The 22,509-nt window shown below is 38.5% G+C and overlaps 1 protein-coding gene across 4 annotated transcripts in view; it reads left to right on the top strand.

The window, feature by feature from the left end:
* The window catches only part of SMC2 (structural maintenance of chromosomes 2), a 33,918-nt gene that overhangs the window by 5,941 nt on the left and 5,468 nt on the right, over window positions 1-22,509 (top strand). For all 4 annotated transcript variants that reach the window (XM_030567505.1, XM_030567507.1, XM_030567506.1 and 1 more), the window contains 17 exons: window positions 253-297; window positions 1,021-1,254; window positions 2,535-2,684; window positions 5,670-5,903; window positions 7,421-7,580; window positions 8,505-8,622; window positions 9,879-10,017; window positions 10,549-10,668; window positions 11,154-11,358; window positions 13,008-13,143; window positions 14,777-14,901; window positions 15,694-15,887; window positions 16,243-16,386; window positions 16,707-16,901; window positions 17,395-17,595; window positions 18,369-18,485; window positions 21,994-22,154. In XM_030567505.1, the coding sequence (XP_030423365.1) occupies window positions 253-297; window positions 1,021-1,254; window positions 2,535-2,684; window positions 5,670-5,903; window positions 7,421-7,580; window positions 8,505-8,622; window positions 9,879-10,017; window positions 10,549-10,668; window positions 11,154-11,358; window positions 13,008-13,143; window positions 14,777-14,901; window positions 15,694-15,887; window positions 16,243-16,386; window positions 16,707-16,901; window positions 17,395-17,595; window positions 18,369-18,485; window positions 21,994-22,154 (2,678 nt within the window). The remainder of the gene's footprint in view (window positions 1-252; window positions 298-1,020; window positions 1,255-2,534; window positions 2,685-5,669; window positions 5,904-7,420; window positions 7,581-8,504; window positions 8,623-9,878; window positions 10,018-10,548; window positions 10,669-11,153; window positions 11,359-13,007; window positions 13,144-14,776; window positions 14,902-15,693; window positions 15,888-16,242; window positions 16,387-16,706; window positions 16,902-17,394; window positions 17,596-18,368; window positions 18,486-21,993; window positions 22,155-22,509) is intronic.

The raw sequence follows: 22,509 nt of genomic DNA, 5'->3' as shown, positions 1-22,509 counted from the left end.
TGACTCAGTTGCCTGTTGTGTAGCCTTAGAGAGAAAAAATGCTTCTCTGCCACAATAGAAGAGGATGTATTTGACCCATTTGCACCACCATGGTCCCGTCTCTTTCGCCTGACCCCATTTGTTGTATATTTATGGTTTCTGGAAAGTTTGCTTTCTCTGCATAAGGCTATTTGCATGTGGTCAGAGTAGTAGGATTTGGGAGAGCTTTCAGAGTAAAGAATCTGAAAATATATTCTGTTTTTTGTGTTTCAGATTTTAGAGGAAGAAATCACTCCAACCTTACAGAAACTGAAAGAGGTACTGACCTTTAGACCAGAAAAAACATCTTTGGCTTTTAAACAGACTTAGTGTTATACTGGGTGAAATTACACCGGAGGGCCAATTTTTAAAATATTGGAAAATAGCATGACTAACTTGGATAATCTCTTCAGTGATTCAATTTTTGAAACAAAATGCTCTTCTAGACTCTAAAACATCTACATGCATTTCTAGTCTGAATATTTTTTTTAATGTGGAAAACATGGTTTATAGAGAGATTATTTTATTTTCAGATGTCTAATGGTTATGGTAACATTGGACATTGAAGACCTGCAAGAAATTATAGGGAAAACAAAAAACTAGAAGATAATAGCAAGATGATGTTTTAACTTGGTTCATGAAAGGATATCCAAGTGTTGTTTGCACAATACAGGCTGTTGTATTAGCATCATTTGCTAACATTTAGCTAAGTGGGCACGTGTATGTATAATGCATTTGATGCTTCAGAGGAAGGCAAAAGTGTAATGCATATAGCCAATTGGGTACTACTGTATGTAGGAAAGGAGAATCCTTCCTTGCTTCCTCATCCCTCTTGAGGAATTGGCATATATCTTTTGAAGCATGAGATTTGATTACTCATCTTGGCTTGTATAGCTACAAATATTGATCATAAAATTATACAGAACTTCTTAGAAATGCTATGAGCGTATTACAAAAAACTTTTAATGCTGGCTTATTTTTATTGGTGGCCTTTTCTTTCAGGAACGCTCATCCTACTTAGAGTATCAGAAGGTAATGCGAGAGATAGAACACTTAAGCCGTCTCTATGTTGCGTATCAGTTTGTTTTGGCTGAAGAGACGAAGGTACGTTCTGCTGATGAGTTAAAGGAAATGCAGGCTAACATAGCAAAACTTCAGGAAAAAATGACTGAGAATGAGAAAAAGGTGAAGGAACTTAACAAAGAAATAGCAGAGATGGAAAAGAAGAGAGATCAGGTAAGTGAGAACACAAATATGTTTGTTGATGTCTATATTAACACAAGGGATTAAATTGGAAAGGAATAACTTCATTTCTCTGAATTAAAATATAGAGAGAAGTTAACCAGTGTTCCCTCTAATTTTTTACATTCATGTGTGGAATGAATTTTTTTATGTGCACCAATATGGACATCACCTTCATATTGGTGCACATAAGAAAATTAATGGGGGGGGGGGCAAAGTGTTTCGGGGGCTGGGATGTGTGTGGGGGTTTGAGCTCTGGGTTGGGGCCAGGGATGAGGGGATTGGAGTGCAGGCTGCCCCAGGGCTGCAGTGGGGAGAGGACGACTCCTCTCATCCCTGTCTCACCACAGCAGCTTAGGGCTGGGGAAGGGGTGCCTCTCCTCGCTGTAGCAGATCTGTGCTGGGGCCAACAGGGATGGGTGCCTCTCCTTGCTGCAGCCCTGAGCCCCTGTGCGGGGCTTAATAGGCAGCTGCGTAGCTTAGAGGGAACTTAAGATAGAATGATTTCCTTCGGGTTTTATATGCTTATGTTTATACACTATATACTATAATTCTTAGCCATTATGTGAAAGACACACTGTTGATTTAATAATTATACTTCCATCTGAAATAGGAGGTAAACTATCATTACAAGTAATACCTAAGATAAATGAAAGATTAGACTGTGAAATGAAAGATGGACTGTGAAATCTGGTCTCTTGTGTACTTTTACCCTATACTATACAGATTTCACAGTGGAGACCAGCGTTTCTCAAATTGGGGGTTCCAATCCAAAAGGAGGTTGTGGGGGAGGTCACAAGGTTATTGGGGGGAGAGGGGGTTGCAGTATTGCCACCTTTACTTCTGTGCTGCTGCCTTAAGAGCTGGGTGGGCGGAGAATGGTGTCTGTTGGCCGGGAAACCAGCTCTGGAGGCAGCACCGCTGAACTAAGAGCGGCAGTACTGCAACACACACACACTCTCTCTCTCGGGTCAGGACCCCTACATTTACATCATCGTGAAATTTCAGATTTAAATATCTGAAATCATCAAATTTACGATTTTTAAAATCCTGTGACCATGAAATTAACCAAAATGGGCTGTGAATTGGGTAGGTCCCTATTAGTAATTATGATGGTTAAAACTAAAAGAATTTTTAAGTGACAGTGGTAAGGAAATTTGTTTTTAACCTTTTTTTTTTCCCCTCCGAATGCAGCTGATAGAATGTACAATATCTTATGATTATTGAACAGGTTTCTTTTAGTATGAGTTACATTTTGTTTGTCTTGATTATAGGAAGTTGGTGGTGTACTTCGTTCACTGGAAGATGTTCTTGCAGAAACTCAGAGAGTTGATACAAAAGCACAAAGTACTCTTGATCTCAAAAAGCAAAACTTAAAAAGTGAAGAGAAGAAATGTAAAGAATTAGTAAAAAGCATGGAGGAGGTAAACAGTAAGACCCTTGTTTTTAAAACTTCAGGAAAATATTTAAACTGGTGCACTACAGACATCTTCAGTAATATATAATAGCTGTATGTTGTGATTTATTTACTTTTCTGTAATGTATGTCCAAGAGGGATAAGAGTGTTGGGACAAATTTATGGCATAAACATGAAAGGGCACCACAAGTTTAAAATCTTAGAAGATTAGGGTTGGAAGAGGCCTCAGGAGGTCATCTAGTCCAACCCCCTGCTCAAAGCAGGACCAACACCAACTAAACCATCCCAGCCAGGGCTTTGTCAAGCTGGGCCTTAAAAACCTCTAAGGATGGAGATTCCACCACCTCCCTAGGTAACATTCCAATGCTTCACCACCCTCCTAGTGAAATAGTTTTTCCTACTATCCAGCCTAGACCTCCACCACTGCAACTTGAAACTATTACTCCTTGTTCTGTCATCTGCCACCACTGAGAACAGCTGAGCCCCATCCTCTTTGGAACCCCCTTGAGATAGCTGAAGGCTGCTATCAAATCCCCCCTCACTCTTCTGCAGACTAAACAAGTCCAGTTCCCTCAGCCTCGCCTTGTAAATCATGTGCCCCAGCCCCCTGATCATTTTTGTTCCCTTCCGCTGGACTCTCCAATTTGTCCACATCCTTTTTGTAGTGGGGGGCCCAAAATGATACCATACTCCAGATATGGCCTCACCAGTGCCAAATAGAGGGGAATAATCACTTCTCTCGATCTCATGGCAGTACTCCTACTAATGCAGCCCAATATGCCGTTAGCCTTCTTGGCAACAAGGGCACACTGCTGACTCATATCCAGCTTCTTATCCACTGTAATCCCCAAGTCCTCTGCAGAACTGCCGTTTAGCCAGTCGGTGCTTAGCCAGTCGGTCCCCAGCCTGTAGGGGGGTATGGGATTCTTCCATCCTAAGTGCAGGACTCTGCACTTGTCCTTGTTGAACCTCATCAGATTTCTTTTTGTCCAGTCCTCCAATTAGTCTAGGTCACTCTGGACCCTATCCCAACCCTCCAGCATATCTACTTCTCCCTCCATTTTAGTGTCATCCGCAGATTTGCTGAGGGTGCAATCATCCCATCATCCAGATTATTAATGAAGATGTTGAACAAAACTGGTCCCAGAACTGACCCTTGGGGCACTTCGCTGATACCGGCTGCCAACTAGATATCGAGCCGTTGATCGCTACCAGTTGAGCCTGATGATGTAGCCAGCTTTCTATCCACCTTTATAGTCCATTCATCCAATCCATACTACTTGAACTTACTGGCAAGAATACTGTGGGAGACCGTATCAAAAGCTTTGCTAAAGTCAAGGTATATCATGTCCACTGCTTTCCCAATATCCATAGAGCCAGTTATCTCCTCATAGAAATCAATTAGGTTTGTCAGGCATGACTTGCCCTTGGTGAATCCATGTTCACCTTCCTATCCTCCAAGTGCTTCAAAATGGATTCCTTGAGGACCTCCTCCATGATTTTTCTGGAAACTGAGGTAAGGCTAACTGTTCTGTAGTTCCCTGGATTCCCGTTGTTGCCTTTTTTTAAAGATGGGCACTATATTTGCCTTTTTCCAATTGTCCAGGACCTCCCCTGCTTGCCACAAGTTTTCAAAGATTTAATGGCCAATGGCTCTGCAATCACATCAACCAACTCTCTCAGCACCCTCAGATGCATTGCACCGAGGCCCGTGGACTTGAGCATGTTCAGCTTTTCTAAATGGTCCTTAACCTGTTCTTTCACCACTGAGGGCTGCTCACCTCCTCCCATACTGTTCTGCCCAGTGCAGCAGTCTGGAAGCTGACCTTGTCTCTGAAGACTGAGGCAAAAAAAGCATTGAGTACTTCAGCTTTTTCCACATCATCCGTCACTAGGTTGCCTCCCCATTAAATAAGGGTCCCACACTTTCCCAGACCACTTTCTTGTTGCTAACATAACCCTTGTTACCCTTTACATCCCTTGCTAGCTGCAACTCCAATTGTGCTTTGGCCTTCCTGATTACATCCCTATATGCTGGAGCAATGTTTTTATACTCCTCCCTAGTCATCTGTTCAAGTTTCCACTTCTTGTAAGCTTCCTTTTTGAGTTTAAGTTTACCAACTATTTCTTTGTTAAGCGAAGCTGGTTGCCTGCCATATTTGCTATTCTTTCTGCACATTGGGGTAGTTTGTTTCTGTGCCCTCAATAAGGCTTCTTTAAAATACAGTCAGCTCTCCTGGACTCCTTCCCCCCTCATATTAGTCTCCCTGGGGATTCTGCCCATCAGTTCCCTGAAGGAGTCAATCTGCTTTTCTGAAGTCCAGGGTCTGTATTCTGTAGAGATAAAGAATAAGTGGGATTGCCTTTTTACAATATCATGTATTATATAAAGTAGTCTAAATTTTCCCTTTAATAAAGATTTGATTTGCCCCTTCAGTGTGACCTGAGAGAGATATTTTGTTTTAAGCTTGGTGTTCCTGTGTAGCTTGATATAAAGAATATATTTCCATTAGGAATTGTGTGTGCATGAACAGAATAGGCCCCCTCAGCTAATATTTTCTTTTTTATGAAGTTCAGGGAGGATCACAAGAACTTTAAAATATGTTGCTCTGTGAGAATATGGATGTTCTGAAGATTAAATTAGACTGTCAAGGTTCACATTTCTGTCATATCTTTTTACCTGTTACTGTTACCAATAATACTTAAAAAAACAAACAATCTTTTCCCCGCTAATCTGTATCATTTACAGTAATTTATTTTTCCAGTGTATTTTGTGCAACACATTGTTTGCCTCGTTCGTGTAGCTCTTTCATGCAACAATACAGGCAAGAAAACATTTTAAAAATATAAATGTGTGATTGTACAATCGCAAATAATGGCAAGGGGGCTTGGGAACGTAGTACCTTAAACTATTTGCAACTTATTTTTCAATACTGTTTAGATTTCAAGTTGATGTTACTCTCTCAAAGGGATCTGATTTGTTTTGCTAAAGGATTCTAAGGCTGTAGTGGCAAAGGAGCAGGAAGTAAAGAAGATAAAAGATGGGCTAAATGCTCTGCAGGAGGCAAGTGACAAAGATACAAATGCTCTGGCTGCTGCACAGCAACATTTTAATGCCGTGTCTGCTGGTCTGTCCAGCAATGAAGATGGTGAAGAAGCAACTCTTGCTGGACAGATGATGACATGCAAGAATGACATCAGTAAAGCAGAAACAGAGGCTAAGCAGGTACAAATAGAAGCTAACCATGTCCCAAACAAGCATTGATGTTTTTATTAACTTTGTCTTGAAAAGCTTGCTCAGCAACGTTCCATCTGGTTATCAAAAAATGCTTTACAGGGATGTTCTGTCACAGGCAATGCATTATAGCATATTGTATTATCAAGGCTAGCTGTTTGTGATAACATAAATTGGGAAAAGCCATGGCATCGATGTGAGAAAAAATACAAAAATTATAATTTTAGATTTAAAAAAGAAAATCATGGTACTCAGTTTTTTTATTTTAACTTAATGTAAATATAAAAAATGTTTAAAATTAAATATAACCAGTTCAAACTATATTAAAGCCCTAAATTCCACTGTGTATATGAAAACCAGACTTATAAAAATTCATTGATTGGTCTTGCTCAGTAGATGGATACTTGTTCTCTTTGTTACTCGGTGTTTTAAATGATGGGGGAAAGCTCTGAAAGTCCTGATTTTGGCCATGGTAGTCATGAAAAGATTAATCTTAATTTTAAATCATGCAGATCTGTGGCAAGGAATGTTGGTATTTGTTCTAATTTATGCCAGATTTAGGCAAGAAAATTAGGTTAACCCAGCTACATCTCTTGGGGGCGCGTGAAAAATTCACATCCCTAAGTGATGTAGTTAAGCTGACCTAACAACCCCACCCCTTGGTATAGACGGTGCAAGGGGGAAGGAAGAATTCTTCTGTTGATTTATGTGCCAACTCTCAGGGAGACGGATTAACTAAACCAATGGGAGAACCCTTCCTGTCACTAATGGGTGTCTACACTGAAGTGCTACAGTGGCACTACTGCAGCATTTCTAATGAAGATGTAGCCCTAGTAATAGTCATTTGGTACATTCATACTGAACTCTTTGTCCCAGTCTCATTAATAACATGTTCCAAAAGTTTATCTTTTGAAACTGAAGGTTCTAATGTATGGTAAACACAGAATGAATTGTTCTTGATGGTGTTTTAGTTTTGGTTGCTTGTTTTTGTTTGTTTTGTTTTTTAATTGATTAAATTATTTGTTCAAACTCTTGTGGACAAAGAAAGAATGTGTCTCTCTTCTGTCAAACTTTCATATGTGTTATTGTGCTCTAATGCACAGTTTTAAATTAAAACTTTGACCTTAATATATGCATAATCCTTAGTGAGGAATGTGTTCCATGATCTATCTGAAGAAATGTGGTTTTGAAAAACCCTAAGGAGGCCTTCTCCTTTTCATTCATTTACTAGCCCTATTCATTATCCTCTCTGAAACCTTCCCTCCTCCTGCCTTTTAATATATGACCTAAAATAACAGAGATGCACAATATCATAATTTTATTTCCAAACTCTCTCCCCCATCTACCATTGCACTATGTTTTTAAATGCCAAGGATGCTATTTGGCACTACTGTAAGTGATAAGGATCCTGAATGATAACCCAAGCATCCTGATAATGTAGAAATTCTAAACTATATAATCATACTGTTTGAAAACCTTCAGGTTGTTTGTCCTGTGTTTCACTATAGGCTCAAATGAAGTTGAAACATGCTCAACAAGAGTTAAAGACAAAACAAGCAGAAGTAAAAAAGATGGATGGTGGCTACAAGAAAGATCAAGAAGCATTTGAAGCTGTCAAAAAGCTGAAAGAAAAACTAGAAAATGAAATGAAAAAGCTTAACTATGAAGGTTTGTTGTACTGACTATACTGGTAGAATAGCAATTTTGGGATTGGTGGGTGGAAGTATAGGATGATCTAGAAGAATTTGGTGTGAAGAAAGAGCCTGGAAATATAGGAAGAGAACTCTGAAGAAATTAATATTTCTGCCATTTTAATGAATGGTTACTAGTATAGCAGAGGTAGCACAATGGAATTAGTTGGGAAAATATGCAGCTTTCTTAACTTGCAGCAGGTTAGAGTTCGTAGATCATAGGGACTGTATGGTTGCCTGTTGAAGGTAAAAGCATACTAGTTTAAACTTACAGGCCAAGATTTATAATCTCTGGGTATTTTAAATTGAGTCACCAGACTAAAAGTTTTCCCCAACTCTTCCCAGTAAAGAGCAATGACTTTCATTTTCATTAAGGCACCTTCACATCACACTGTCAACATAAGTGTAACTCGCATCTAATTTGAGGCCCCTTTACAGTGCAAATGCAGAGCTAGAGTGTAAAGGGGCTCTAGTGTAAATGAAAATCCAGGGCAAAGTCAATAGCTAATGCCAGTGTTTGCCATTTCTGAAAATCCAACCAGTTTTAGTGCCTTACTTTAGGCAGCTAAGTTGGAAAATGTTGTAAGCAAGGTAAAGTGTCTTGGAATTTTTTGTCTCCTCACTGCAAAAAATGCATTTATCTAGCTAAAAGTACCAATTGATGTTTTTCTGTAAATCTCACTGAAGCTTGCAAGATCCAGGTTTCTGATTTATGTCTCTTTGGAATATTTGGGTGCCAATATTTTGCTTAAATTATAGCTGTAAGAGTTTTGGAAGAAGGAAGGACTTCTCATCATGGCTTTGGCTACGTGCTGTATACGTGCTTCTAAACTGCTTCATATCTAAATCTGCGAAGATTGTAACTAAAAAGTTCAGTGATATTTTTGTTTGGCTCTTTTAGACAAAAAAGAAGAAACTCTTTTAGCAAAACGGAGAGATCTGTCTCGTGACGTCAATCAGTTGAGAGAGTCATATGACGCCTTAATGGCCAAGTTTCCCAGTCTGCGGTTTGAATATAAGTAAGGCCTCAGAATTGTACTCTAATGTTCACTAAACATCCTTTTTAAAAAAAATGTCCTCTAGAAACTTATAAGATTGTGTGAACTCAGGAGAACGACAATTAAAGAAGTCATTTGTTTTGCTATTGGTATATAAATAGTTTGCTTCCCTTTCCATTACTGACTTTCTGTTATGGCATGATTAATCTGCCCAGGTATTTAGGACAATAATATATTACTGGCACTTACACAGCTCTTTTTACCCACGGATGTCCAAGCACTTTACAAAGGCAGTAAATATCATCTCCTTTTTACAGATGGGGAAATTGGGGTATGAAGAAGTAACATGACTTGCCCAAGTCCATCCGGCCAGTGGCAGGGCTAGTCTCCCGAGCCACAGTCCAGTACACTATCCACTGGGACAAGTAAAAGTGAAAACGGCAGATGCATTTATTATATGCTTGCAAATGTTAGCTGCTTATTTCTGATGATATAGCATCAAAATTGTGTTATCCTTTTTGCTTAGAAATATTATGGCAGCTAATTACTGATCAGTTTTATACTGTCACTATTGAGAAATGCAGTTTTCTTTAAATGTCCATAGGCATTAGTATTTTCAGTTAGAGAAACATGCTATATCTTGTCTAAAGTTTGCTATGATCTATTGTTAAATTTTGTATGTGTACCTCTTTAAATAGTGCCTTTAACAAGCTCATTCAAATCTAAAAGGCTAGTGATAACATGTAAATGATGATAAATCAATGACTTCTTACTTTTGAGAAAAAAAGATTTTATGAACATCTTCATAATCTCCCCAAACCTCCTTTGTGTAACTATGTAAAAAACTACTTTAATGAAAGATTTATACCTCGTACCTAGTGAATAGGCTTGCTTCATGTTACTTTAATTTAACGCCAAAATACATCCGTTTATATGTCAATTAGAAATATTAGCAATGCTCCCAAATTTTGTTAGCTTATTAATAGTCAGTTCTGCATAACTATTTGTAGTGCCAAGTTTTATGAACAACTTGAGGCAATGTTGACAGCAGGATTGTTCTATTTATTCCACAGCTGATGGTTTACTTGGAAAACCTTATTTATTTGTTTATGAAGTTTTAAAATAATTTAGCTGTCTCTGGCTTCAGAATATTATCGTTCTGCATATTGTGGAATTTTTATATTAGTGTACGTGGGTTCAGAGTTTGTCATAAGCTGTTTTTTCATCCTAAAGAAACATAATTTGTATGCTATCATATCGTTTTAATTTATTTTAAGGGATCCAGAAAAAAATTGGAACCCAAACCATGTAAAAGGGCTTGTTGCCTCTCTAATCACCGTGAAAGAGATCTCCACAGCAACAGCTCTAGAAGTGGTAGCTGGGGGAAAACTCTATAACATTGTGGTAGACACAGAGGTATGTTTCTTAACATATAACATTTGAGTACACCTCTTTGGCTGTATTCAACCCTGTGATTTAGCCGTGCAACTTCTGTGAACACTCCTGGGACATGTGTAGTTAAAACTTTGTGCATTACGGCCAAGATTTTCAAAAGGAATTAGTGACTTGGGGTCTCAACTTCAGACAATTTAAAGAGTGCAGGTTTTCAGGAAGTGCTGAGCACCTGCACTCTGAAAACCAGGCCCCTTTAAAGTATCTCCAGTTGATCCCCAGCCCCAAATTTAAGGCCCCTTCAAATCCCTACTTACCACTAAAAATCTTGGCCCATACCAATAGGGTATCCTTAAGCAGATACCTTAGCAAATAATGAATTTACCTTCAGTGAGTATGAATTAATATAGATCAATGGAGTCATGCCTCCTTAGGCCAAATGTTAAACTCTCCAGTATGTGTATCATTCCTGTAAGAATTTTTTTCAGTTGTCTTAGTTTTCACAATTTGCTATGTGTTTTGATAATCTTATTTAATTTTTTTTCTAAATTTTAGGTTATTGGTAAAAAACTGCTAGAAAAAGGTGAACTGAAGCGTCGATACACCATAATTCCACTAAATAAAATTTCAGCACAGTGTATTAGGCAAGAAACTGTGATGGCAGCAAAACGCTTGGTATGTCTTTAGATATATTCTCTTGCTGTGTATGTTTTTCTTTCTTTTGTTTTGTTACTTAAAATTGACATGCTTTGTTAGCTGTTATCATTCTGCAAAAGCACAATAGACAATACATGGGCTGAGTGGGAGTGGAGCAAAGAACTGAACTCACTCTTAGAGGAAGGAGGAGCTGAGCAGAACAATAAAGTTTTGTGTTGCCAGTCACAAAGAAGGGAGTGAGCCAAATAATGTCTGGGAGAGATGCATTGCTGAACTTACTTGATTGTGGTGCCTATTAATATTCTGACTGGAAAAGGGGAGAGATTGAGTCGAGGTTTTTACTCATAGTCAAGTAGTTCAAAGGCACTTGCTGCTGATGTATTAGTGCATGGTATTGAGGAATTCTAGTGTTACAAAACCTTATAAGGGGAGCAAGAAACTGGATTTAAAAACTCTTTATCTAATTCTTGTGGAACACTAACACCATTTCCTTTGACTGTTAGGTTGGTGCTGATAATGTGCATTTGGCCCTCTCTCTGGTTGGGTATGAGTCTGAACTGCAGAAGGCAATGGAATATGTCTTTGGAACAACACTGGTTTGTGATAACATGAATAATGCCAAAAAAGTGACTTTTGACAAAAACATAATGAAAAGCACTGTCACTCTTGGAGGAGATACCTTTGATCCTCAGGGGACTCTGAGTGGAGGTAATCATTATTTTTGTTTCCTACTGTATCATCTCCACTGACTGGCGTACTGCTTTAAATGTTTTAACAAATGCCAACAGTAAAACTGTATTTAGAACCTTACACTGGATAACTGTGAAATCTGTTTGGCTGAAGATGTATTCTTCTTAAAGTTAGTCCCTTGATTTAAGAAAAATGGCCATTCAAAGAAGTCTGCAAGACATAGATGAAAATACCGGAACAAAAATATTTGCCTTATTTAAATTGTTTTAATTAAAAGCTATGACTATAGTGTTCCCTGTGCACGTGAAATGTGTTGGATAATCCATTTACAAATATAATAGACAAATATCTCCAATCCAGGAAAAATAAGTCAGCTTTTGTTTGGTACCAAAACAACATATGTCATAAGCTTTAACCAGGAAGGGGAGTCCATCTAACAGGGAAAAATATTTTCAATTAAGTATTTCAGTTAAACCCAAAGATGTATTAATTGCATAATTAAATGATCCAGTAAGGCAGGTACAGTTACTCCTCACTTAATGTCGTCCCAGTTAACATTGTTTCGTTGTTACATCACTGATCAATTAGAGAACGTGCTCATTTAAAGTTTGTGCAATGCTCCCTTACAACGTTGTTTAGCAGCCGCCTGCTTTGTCCACTGCTTGCAGGAAGAGCAGCCCATTGTAGCCCCCTTGGGGGCTTGGAACCAGCAGCCCCACATCAGCTCCCCTAAGTTCCCTGTGCAGCAGCCGCTCAACAGGCTGTCAATTGCTGAGCAGTTAAGGTGTCCCTCTTCCCAGTGCCATGTGCTGCTCCTGCCATCTGTCTTGGAGCTACTTCCTGTGCAGAGGCGGGGGAGAGGAGTGCTGATGTCAAGGTGTCCCCCTCCCCCTGCTCCTGTACCCAATCTCCACAGAGCAGGGAGGGACACCTCAGGTCTCAGTGTACTTAGAGTGGGGTTGGCGTACTTAAAGGGGCAATGTGTGACACACACACACACACACACACACACACACACACACACACACACACACACACACACACACACACACACACACACACACACACACGGAGTTCTTTGTCCCCGGCAGGCGGGGAACGGTGGCTCCTCTTGAAGCGGGAGAGAAGCCGCAGCCCCGCGCCTCCCGAGGACAGAGAGCACCAGTGCCCGCAGCCCCAGAGAAGCCGGAGAGAAGCTAGGGCCCCGAGCCTGCTGGGGACAGAGAGCACCGGTGCCAGCAGCATTGGAATTCTGTCCTCAGCAGGTGCGGGGCTGCAGCTTCTCTCCCCTGCCATGGGGTTGGACCATTGGTACAGTACCATACTGTATTATACTATACCTTAAAGGGGAGCCAACCTGTGATCGCGTTATATGCGATTTCGCTTTATAGCGGGGCGCGTTATTGCGAGGTTTGAGTGTACTTCTGTTCCAGGAAATCTAGGAAAAATAGTCGTAGATAAACATGCCTTAGTTCCAGAGTGAGGAAATAGTCTCTGACTGTGTTTGAGAACTATTATATGTTCAGTCTTTGCTTTATAAGCGACTCTAGTTTTGGTCTCGCATGTCTGCCGTGTGAGTAGCCCGATTTTTAAACACATCCTTTAGTTTAAGTAAGTAATGGTAGGCAATCAATCATCTCAGCTTTCTGTTTTCTTTCACTAATCAGGCGCACGCTCGCAGGCTACATCTGTTTTGTCCAAGCTTCTGGAAATGAAAGATATTCAAGAAAAATTAAAAACAAAGGAGTCTGAGTTAGACATGGTAGAAAAGGATCTGGCAAGCTTAAAGAACACTGCTGAAAAGTAAGGGTTAAAATATACAAGCTTCTAGAAATTTTTTTTCTCTTTTATTTATATTTTTATAATACTGTAGGAGCACAGAGGGTCAGATCAGGTTTTGTATGAAAGCCAGAATAGTGTGACCACATCACTACACAATTTCATAGGGAGGCAAGGAGATTTCTGGACAACATCTCCAGGAAAGTAGTAGCAAGAAAAGCTTATATTTTTGCTATGGTTGGGAAAATAGTATTTTAGTACACACTGGTCCTTTCCGGAAAACTGTATTCAGTTTTCAGCTTTACCTATTCACTGAAGTGCCAAATGATTTTCCTGAGGTCCTATTCTGTATCTCCTATCCAGAATTTCAGCTTCTAGAGAATAAAATCAGAGTAGGTGAGAGTTTTATAAAAACACTGAAATTGCAACAGTATCCCCCAAAGTATTTGCTATTTGAGAATTTAAATTAGATCTTCTTTCTTAGAAAATATTTGTGTGAATTTCAACTGAAAATTAATTGTGGAATCTTCCTTTTTATTTAAAGGTCTTCTATGAAATATACTTAAGCAAATAAGAGTCCTTAAAAATAAAGTAAACTATGCACATGTTGTACATATTTTTCAAACTCTGTTTCAACCATTTTAATGATTTTTTCCAAAAACATAAATAAACGGAGCAAACCAGATTCAAACTTAATTTTTAACATTTCTATGTCACTTTCATCTAGAATCTGATATTGTATAGTTAAAAAGATTGACATCTTCATTTATTTGCTTTTTGATAAATAGTGCAGTTGCTGCACGTCCACTAAGAGGAGTCAGTTTAATTAAGCCATTGATGATAAGCCCTAGTAAGGTTTATGTACTTATTAAATTGTTTGAACAGACATTTTCCATGTATCTGAAAATCCTAGTTATCCACAGCCATAATGTGTCCCCATTGTAGCCTTTGGATAATCAGACATTCATATAAATGGACATGCTATTTTAAGGTGCAATTTCACAGCTTCATGCCAGTCCCCAAAGCTAGAGGAGAGAAAAGAAGGAGCGGGGAAGTTGCTGCAGAAGACAGGAGCCTCCTGGGAAGTGCTCAAGCAGCACCAGGCACTCTCAGCCCCCAGCTCTAAAACCACCAGTACAAATAGCTGGGGCTAAGACTGGCTCCCTCCTTTGGGGGTCTTAGTGCCAGGAACCACTCAGCAGCACCAAGGAGACTCCTGTCCTCTGCAGCTACTCCTTTCCTTCCCCTTTTCCTCCATCCTAAGGAACTGGCATCACTGCAGTATGAAAATATGAAACTCCAGTTTATCCAAGTGTGCAGGTATCCAAATGTTTTGGATGTCCCCAGGCCGTTCAGATAATGGAATTCTACTGTAAACTTCATTATTGATGAGACTATACAGGATTTATCATTGCAGATGTGTAAATGTTTGTCATATTGTCCTAAAGAATATGGCATGAGGTTTGAAGGCAGGAACTCCCAATTCATGGCTGATACTCAGCCTCAGTTTTCCTCATTGTAAAATGGAAATATAAATACTTGTCTATTTATCTCATGTATACCTTGAAAATTTAAAGCTCTATGTACCGTACATAAGTGATATGCCTGTAACTTATCATGCGCATACATCTGATTATGTCTACTATAATCTGCTAAGATATCGCCAAATGAAGCAGCAGTGGGAGATGAAATCAGAAGAAGCAGAGCTATTGCAAACCAAACTTCAACAAAGTGCCTATCACAAACAGCAAGAGGAGCTGGATACCCTTAAGAAAACCATTGGTGAGATAGCAAGTTACTGAAAACGTGAAGGACATTATTTGGCTACTCATAGTGGAATCCTTTATATTTGCTTTTGAGATTTGTATAAAGCTAATAGCTTTTAGATTCTATTAAAAACCTGAAACTTGTTTTTTAGGGATTTTTGTTTAACAAATACAAAACATGTTACAAATTAAAATAACAATAGACTGAGTAAAATGAGGATAAAATTAAGGTTGCTTATTTTCTTGAATTCAGGATTTGTACTATACATAGTTTGAATCCTGAGAAATTATTTGAAAAATATTAGTTTTCACACAGACAAAGGAGATCTGGAAAGAAGGAATAGCAAAAGCATACAGGTTCAAGAGGAAGAAACAGGCAGATGTAGTGGGAGTGTCTCAAACAATGTCAGGAGTGAAGGAACTTATAGGATACCAAAGATTGGTAGACTGCCATTCAGTGAATTAATTTGTTCATCCCGTTTAATGTAAAATGTATATTTATCTGGCATATAAAGGGAGAGCTTATTTATTTTGTTTAACTTACTGAACAAATTTCAATCTTGCTGTACCCTCCCATATATTTTATTTGTGCTGTTAGTATTTGGGCAACGTTTATACTGACCCATGGACAAGGGAACACTGAAATTCCTGATCTCCTAAGTTAGTAAAAATTCTTATTACCCTTTTTATTTTTTGTATTAAGCCTTTGTTAAAATTGATTTGACACCCTGAGTTATAAGTATATGTGTAGAAGTTTAGTCAGGGGTTGAAAGAATTCCCAGGCTCAATACTATACTTCCGGATTCAGAGGAAAGTGAAGAGACACTAAAGAAAACCAAGGAAATCCAAAAAAAGGCAGAAGAAAAATATAAAGTGCTGGAGAACAAAATGAAAAATGCCGAAGTGGAGCGTGAGAAAGAATTGAAAGATGCCCAGCAGAAGCTAGATGGTGCCAAAAAAAAGGCAGATGCTTCCAGCAAAAAAATGAAAGAAAAGCAGCAGGTAAATCTTTCACTGTTGGTAGCAAGTTTAACAATCCTGAAAAATGGCCACAATGGAGCAGAAGTGTATGCAGAGGTTTATGGATTCTCTTAAACCTTATCAGTTTCAGTACATGGATATTATTTGTAGTCATTGACATACTTAGAAATTGGTGATGCATGATTTGTTCTAGAATCATAAATATGCTCCATTCTTACTTTGTGAGGCTGTCTGATTATAATGATCTTATAGTTGTGGTTGTGGAGCCATTGACTTTCAACCTTTCTTCTGCAGCCTTTACTCGGAAGCAAGCTGAATATTAAATCTTTCTGTTCAAGTATAGTCCTTAATAATGTTCAACATATCATCTGTTTAGGAAGTTGAAGCATTAGTTCTGGAATTAGAAGAGCTAAAGCGAGAACAGGCCTCCTATAAACAACAGATTGAGGCTGTGAATGAAGCTATCAAATCCTATCAGGCTCAGATTGATGCTATGGCATCTGAGGTGTCCAAGACGAAGGTAGGTCTGGCAAAACTGGAGGTACATTCAATACCAAAGACAACTTTGTTCTGACATTTTTTCATCTGTGTGTAGCTGAGAATGGAGACTATTAAACCTTATACTATAGATTATTTATTCAATTTGATATGGATTTTTCTCCCACCACACAGGAGGTACATAGCCTACAGGACCTTTATGCAGACTTTATCCTTTGACTGAATTTCACCCTCAAAGAATTTCTATATTTTCCCCTTTTTTCCTGCTAGTCATTTTCCTTTATTCATAATAAAGGTATAATTGGTTAAAAAAGAGAAATGAGTGTCTCCTTTGTTTTTTAGGCATCTGTAAAGAAAGCTCAGGAGGAGCTGGCTAAGCAAAAGGAAGTAATCACGGCTCAGGATAAAGAAATTAAAGCCAAATCTGCAGAGGCTGTAAAATATAGAGAACAAAATAATGAATCACAGCTTAAGGTTAAAGAGCTGGAACATAACATCAACAAACACAAGCGAGAAACTACTGATGCTGCTGCCAAGGTATCCCAGAACTCTTTCTTTATCTCCGTAACTAGAGGTGGTTATTTCAGTCACCGTGGGCAATGGAAATATTCCCCTTTATCTAATAAGCATTGTTATATTGGTACATCCTGAACTCTGAGAAACATACATTGTCCCATAGGCAAACAGAGCATGTCAGTATGGGAGACAACCAATGAAGCAGATGCAGTCAAATCTATCGGACAAACCAAGTACCTATTAAAGAAGGTTGACTTGGAGACCCAGTGGCAGAGCATTGTGTTGCCATTTGGGAAATCTAAGTTCAAGTCACAAGGTCAAACTCATATTCAAAAACTTTTTCGCATGTTTTGACCTTCCTGACTTTTCTTCAGCACTTGATATGCCAGTGTTCTTTTGATGCTCAGCAAAGCTGCATTTTGTATACTGAGATTTAATGTTGTAGAACAACTTAGGATGCTGATATTTTTCATGGAAATGCTCTCAACATATGTGCTTTTGTGCATGTTTCCAGGTAGCTAAACTACTGAAAGACTATGAGTGGATAGCTTCAGAGAAACAACTTTTTGGTCAGCCTAACACAGCGTATGATTTTAAAACTAACAATCCTAAAGAAGCAGGTCAGAGGCTGCAGAAACTACAGGAAAAAAAGGAGAAGTTGGGAAGGAATGTCAATATGAGAGCTATGAACATGCTTTCAGAGGCAGAAGAAAGGGTAAAAAATGTCTTGCTTTAACCTCAGGAGTCTGGACAATGTGTGGCATATCTCTTTTTGTTTAGGGGCAGTGTAATTTCTATCACCTGCCCAGTACTACTCAGGTCCCAAAGAAGTAAGGTGATCTGCTTAAGCTTTACACATTGTCTAATTCAGAAGTCAATAGCATGACCCATTTTATTTATTCTTGGATGCCAATACATTTTTAACTGACTGTGCATCCACAGTTGATATTGGGGAGAATCCTGACTTTCCGCAGCAAAAGATTAGTTTCCTTCTAAAAGGTTCCATTCTAACTCTGAGTATATCAGTCCAGTGTTACTGTGTCTACTGCAATGCTTGATTAAGTATTAAATCAAAATGAAAACCTCGCCAAAAATATGGGCTATAGCCCATGGTGTTTCAGGAAGAATTGGCCAGTTGAAATTTTAGTATCACTGTACTTGGCTAGGATTGGTGCACTTTTCACACTTTTGTACCAATTAATAGGTAAAAATTACAATGAACCACTATTACCGTGAGGGAGAGAAGTATTCCTCAGGGTTTAGTTTTACTCTTTGTTAATTGTTGTAGCAAATTTCTAGAATGTATTTTAGAATAAAGTACTGAAAGCCTTGATTCTGCAAGCAGTTACACACACATTCTTAAGTTTACTCTTGTAAGTAGGCCTGTTCACATGCTTCAAGTTAAGCATCTGAGTATTTACAGGATTAGAGCCAAACATGTCAAGTACAAAGTTAATTGAGACCAATTTTCTCTTCTAATTGAACCAGTATAATGACTTAATGAAGAGAAAAAGAATTGTAGAGAATGACAAGTCTAAAATACTTGCAACTATTGAAGAGCTTGACCAAAAGAAAAATGAAGCTTTGAACATTGCCTGGCAAAAGGTACGTTATTTCAGAGTTAGCTTTCACATTTTAGAGTGTTTGTTTTTTTCTAAACATGGAGGATCAACTTTTATTCCTTTTTTTTTTGTTTAGGACTGTCAAGCAATTAAAAAAATTAATTGTTATTAATCGCACTGTTAAACAATAATAGAATACCATTTATTTAAATATATTTTTGGATGTTCTCTACATTTTCAATTTCAATTGATTTCAGTTACAACACAGAATACAAAGTGTACAGTGCTCACTTTATATTTATTTTTGGATGCAAGTATTTGTACTGTAAAAATCAAAATAAATATTTTTCAATTCACCTGATACAAGTATCAGAGGGGTAGCCATGTTAGTCTGTATCCACAAAAACAAGGAGTCTGGTGGCACCTTGAAGACTAACAGATTTATTTGGGCATAAGCTTTCATGGGTAAAAAACCCCACAGCTGAAGAAGTGGGGTTTTTTACCGACGAAAGCTTATGCCCAAATAAATCTGCTACTCTTTAAGGTGCCAGCAGACTCCTCATTGTTTGTGCTAATACAAGTACTGTAGTGCAATCTTTTTATCATGAAATTGAACTTACAAATATAGAATTATGTACAAAAAAACCCTGCACTCAAAAATAAAATGTCAAATTTTAGAGCATGCAAGTCCACTCAGTCCTACTTCTTGTTCAGCCAGTCGCTCAGACAAACAAGTTTGTTTACATTTGCAGGAGATAATGCTACCTGCTTCTTGTTTACAATGTAACCTGAAAATGAGAACAAGCGTTCTCATGGCACTGTTGTAGCCAGTATCACAAGATATTTACATACCAGATGTGTTAAAGATTCATATGTCCCTTCATGCTTCAACTACCATTCCAGGGGACATGCTGATGACAGGTTCTGCTCGATAACAATCTAAAGCAGTACGGACCGACACATGTTTGTTTTCATGATCTGAGTCAGATGCCACCAGCAGACGGTTGATTTTATTTTTTGGTGGTTCGGGTTCTGTAGTTTCTGCATCAAAGTGTTGCTCTTTTAAGACTTCTGAAAGCATGCTCCACATGTTGTCCCTCTCAGATTTTGGAAGGCACTTCCCCTTTGTCAAATCTGCGGTGAAAGTGTTCTTAAAATGAATAACATGTTCTGGGTCATCATCTGAGACTGCTATAACATGACGTATATGGCAGAATGTGAGTAAAACACAGCAGGGGACATACAGTTCTCCCCCGTGGAGTTCAGTCGCAAGTTTAATTAACACTTTTTAACGAGCATCATCAGCATGGAGGCATGTCCTGTGTAATGGTGGTGGAAGCATGAAGGGGCATATAAAATGTTTGGCATATCTGGCACGTAAATATCTTGCAATGCTGACAACAGAAGTGCCACGCAAATGCCTGTTCTCACTTTCAGGTGACATTTAAATAAGATGTGGGCAGCATTATCTCCCATCAGTGTAAACAAAATTGTTTGTCTTAGTGAGTGGCTGAACAAGAAGTAGGACTGAGTGGACTTGAAGTTTTACATTGTTTTGGTTTTGAGTGCAGTTATTTAACGAAAAAATCTACGTTTGTAAGTTGCACTTTCATGACAGTTTGCACCACAGTACTTGTATTGAGTGAATTGAAAAATACTATTTTTTTTCATTTTTACAGTGCAAATATTTATAATATTCACTTTGATTTCAGTTACAATACAGAATACAAAATATGTGAAAATGTAGAAAAATATCCAAATATTTAATACGTTTCAATTAGTATTCTGTTGTTTAACAGTGCAATTAAAACTGCGATTAATCACGATTAGTTTTTTAAGTGAATCTTGTACGTTTACTGCAATTAATCGGCAGCCCTAATTTTTTTGCATATGCAATACGCTTATGTCCATGTAGACATAATTGTGCCTTTTCTTAGTACCAACCTCTATTTACCACTTGCTAGATTTTTCAAATAAGCACCCTTTCAAATAAGTATCTTTTTTGTGCTTTCTCCTACGCTGCTCCTTGCATATGGGCAGCTTTCCCCCATAAAACATCCATTAAAAGTTACTTGTCCTTCAGATCTCTCCTTAAAACTCCTTTGCTGTGATGCCTACAAAAAACTTGACAACAGTTAGACTGCTGGCCTACTATGATGCTAGTGAATATTGTGTCAGTTTCCTTGTACTCATCCAATGGTCTCTCTGTATATCCATCTATTGTCTCCTGGCTTCTCTTTATATTGTAAACTTCCTGGGGCAGGGACCATCTTTTTGTTTTATATTTGTACAGTGCCCAGCACAGCGGGGTCTTGGTCATGACTGAGGCTCCTAAGTGCTACAATAATACAAATAAAATCATCAAAGAAATTGAAAAGATTAAAAGTAAAACCAGTTATTGCTTTTTTCCATTAATTTGTACTCTAAGGCATTGTCTGTTTACATATGATCAGCTCTATCTGTTACTTTCATCAATGCAATGGGGGAGGGGAGGGAGAACCTCTGTGGTTTACTTACCCTCTCCTCCCAAATAAAATTTCTTGTTAAATAACTTCTTGGGGTTTGAAATGTCTAATTTTACAATTGGATGTACTTACATTTTAGATACTCTTATCTAAATTTCAGACACTAATTTAAAAACTATTACATTTGTAACTATTGCATATATTTAAGGTATCACCAACAAAAGACAAAACAGTGATGGTACTTGACATATATTAGAAATTACATAGGTGTGCAGAAGTACACAGTAATTTTGCCTGGGAAATAAAGGCACAGTCTCAACCCTGAGGATTTCAGTATAGGCTATGATTTTGAAGACTGCGTAAAATATTTTCCCATTACTATTTAACAAAGGGAGTTAAGTAGGGGGCTGCATGTCTGTGTGTCCAGAGAGGAGTTTGCTATTTTGAATAGCACCTTCATCCAAATTAAATCCCAAAGCGTTTTATCACCTGACATATGAACTACTGAAATGCAACCAAATGTATTTAACTTCCTCATTGGAATCATTAAAGAAAATGGTACCCAAACTTTTCAGGGTTATGTCCCCCTTACTCCTGTCTGCCTCTCCCTTTCTTCTCCCCCTCCTCCTCTGGGCTGGGAGTGGGGTCACAGCTTCAGGGGAGACTGGACGCAGACAGGAGTAAGGGAGCTGAGGCTGGGCACAGCTGGGGCCAGGGGCCGAAGCTGGGCCAGGAGCAGAGCTGGGTGGCGCTCCCTCCATGCCCCCCCCCCTTTGGGGCTGGCCCAGGTCTCAGCTGCAACCCCCCTAAACAGTGCTTTGTGCCTCACAGTTTGGATACCTCTGATCTAGACCATGTTTTTGTCTTGAATTATGGAACAGAGAGGATTCTGTACGGTCTGTCTTCTCACCATGTAGCACATGCTAAGCTTCTGTTGGACACCCAATTCCATCAGGTTAAAAGAAACTGACTCGCGGGGGCAGAAATGAAGTGTTTGTTTATAATGCTATTTGTTAGTTTAAGTATGCAGCAATTGTTCATGATTCAACGGCCTTTAGAAAATATTTGTGGTGGTCTGATTTGTAGGTGAACAAAGACTTCGGTTCAATTTTCTCTACTCTTCTACCTGGGGCCAATGCTATGCTGGCAGCCCCTGAGGGGCAAACTGCCCTTGATGGTTTGGAATTCAAGGTTGCCTTAGGAAATACCTGGAAGGAAAACTTAACAGAACTTAGCGGAGGTCAAAGGTTAGTGTGATTTGGTTTTTTTTTTCCTTTTCCTTTGTGGTCCTCTTTTTTTCCCAGAGGTTGATAGTTTTGCTTTCCTTAAATAAAATACACATGTATTTACCAGTTCACATTTTAACATCCAGAGCATATAAGGTAAAGTGCTGAGCTAACTTTTATGTATCTACGTAATGGGAACATTCAAGAACAAAGATAAATTTAAATCATAGATGAGTACGCTGCTTTTCACAGCTATTAAGATAAACTGTGCTTCTGCAGAAAAGTGGCATAAGTGAAATTAATTACAGGAGAGTTGCAATAACTCTAAAAATAATGGATCGTATTGAAGAATGTGTAGTACTATTCCCATGTTTGA

Source organism: Gopherus evgoodei, chromosome 6 (genome assembly GCF_007399415.2).
Source record: "Gopherus evgoodei ecotype Sinaloan lineage chromosome 6, rGopEvg1_v1.p, whole genome shotgun sequence".
Lineage (NCBI taxonomy): Eukaryota > Metazoa > Chordata > Testudines > Testudinidae > Gopherus > Gopherus evgoodei.
Note: the sequence above shows the minus strand (reverse complement) of the source record. Positions and strands in the feature narration are given on the sequence as shown.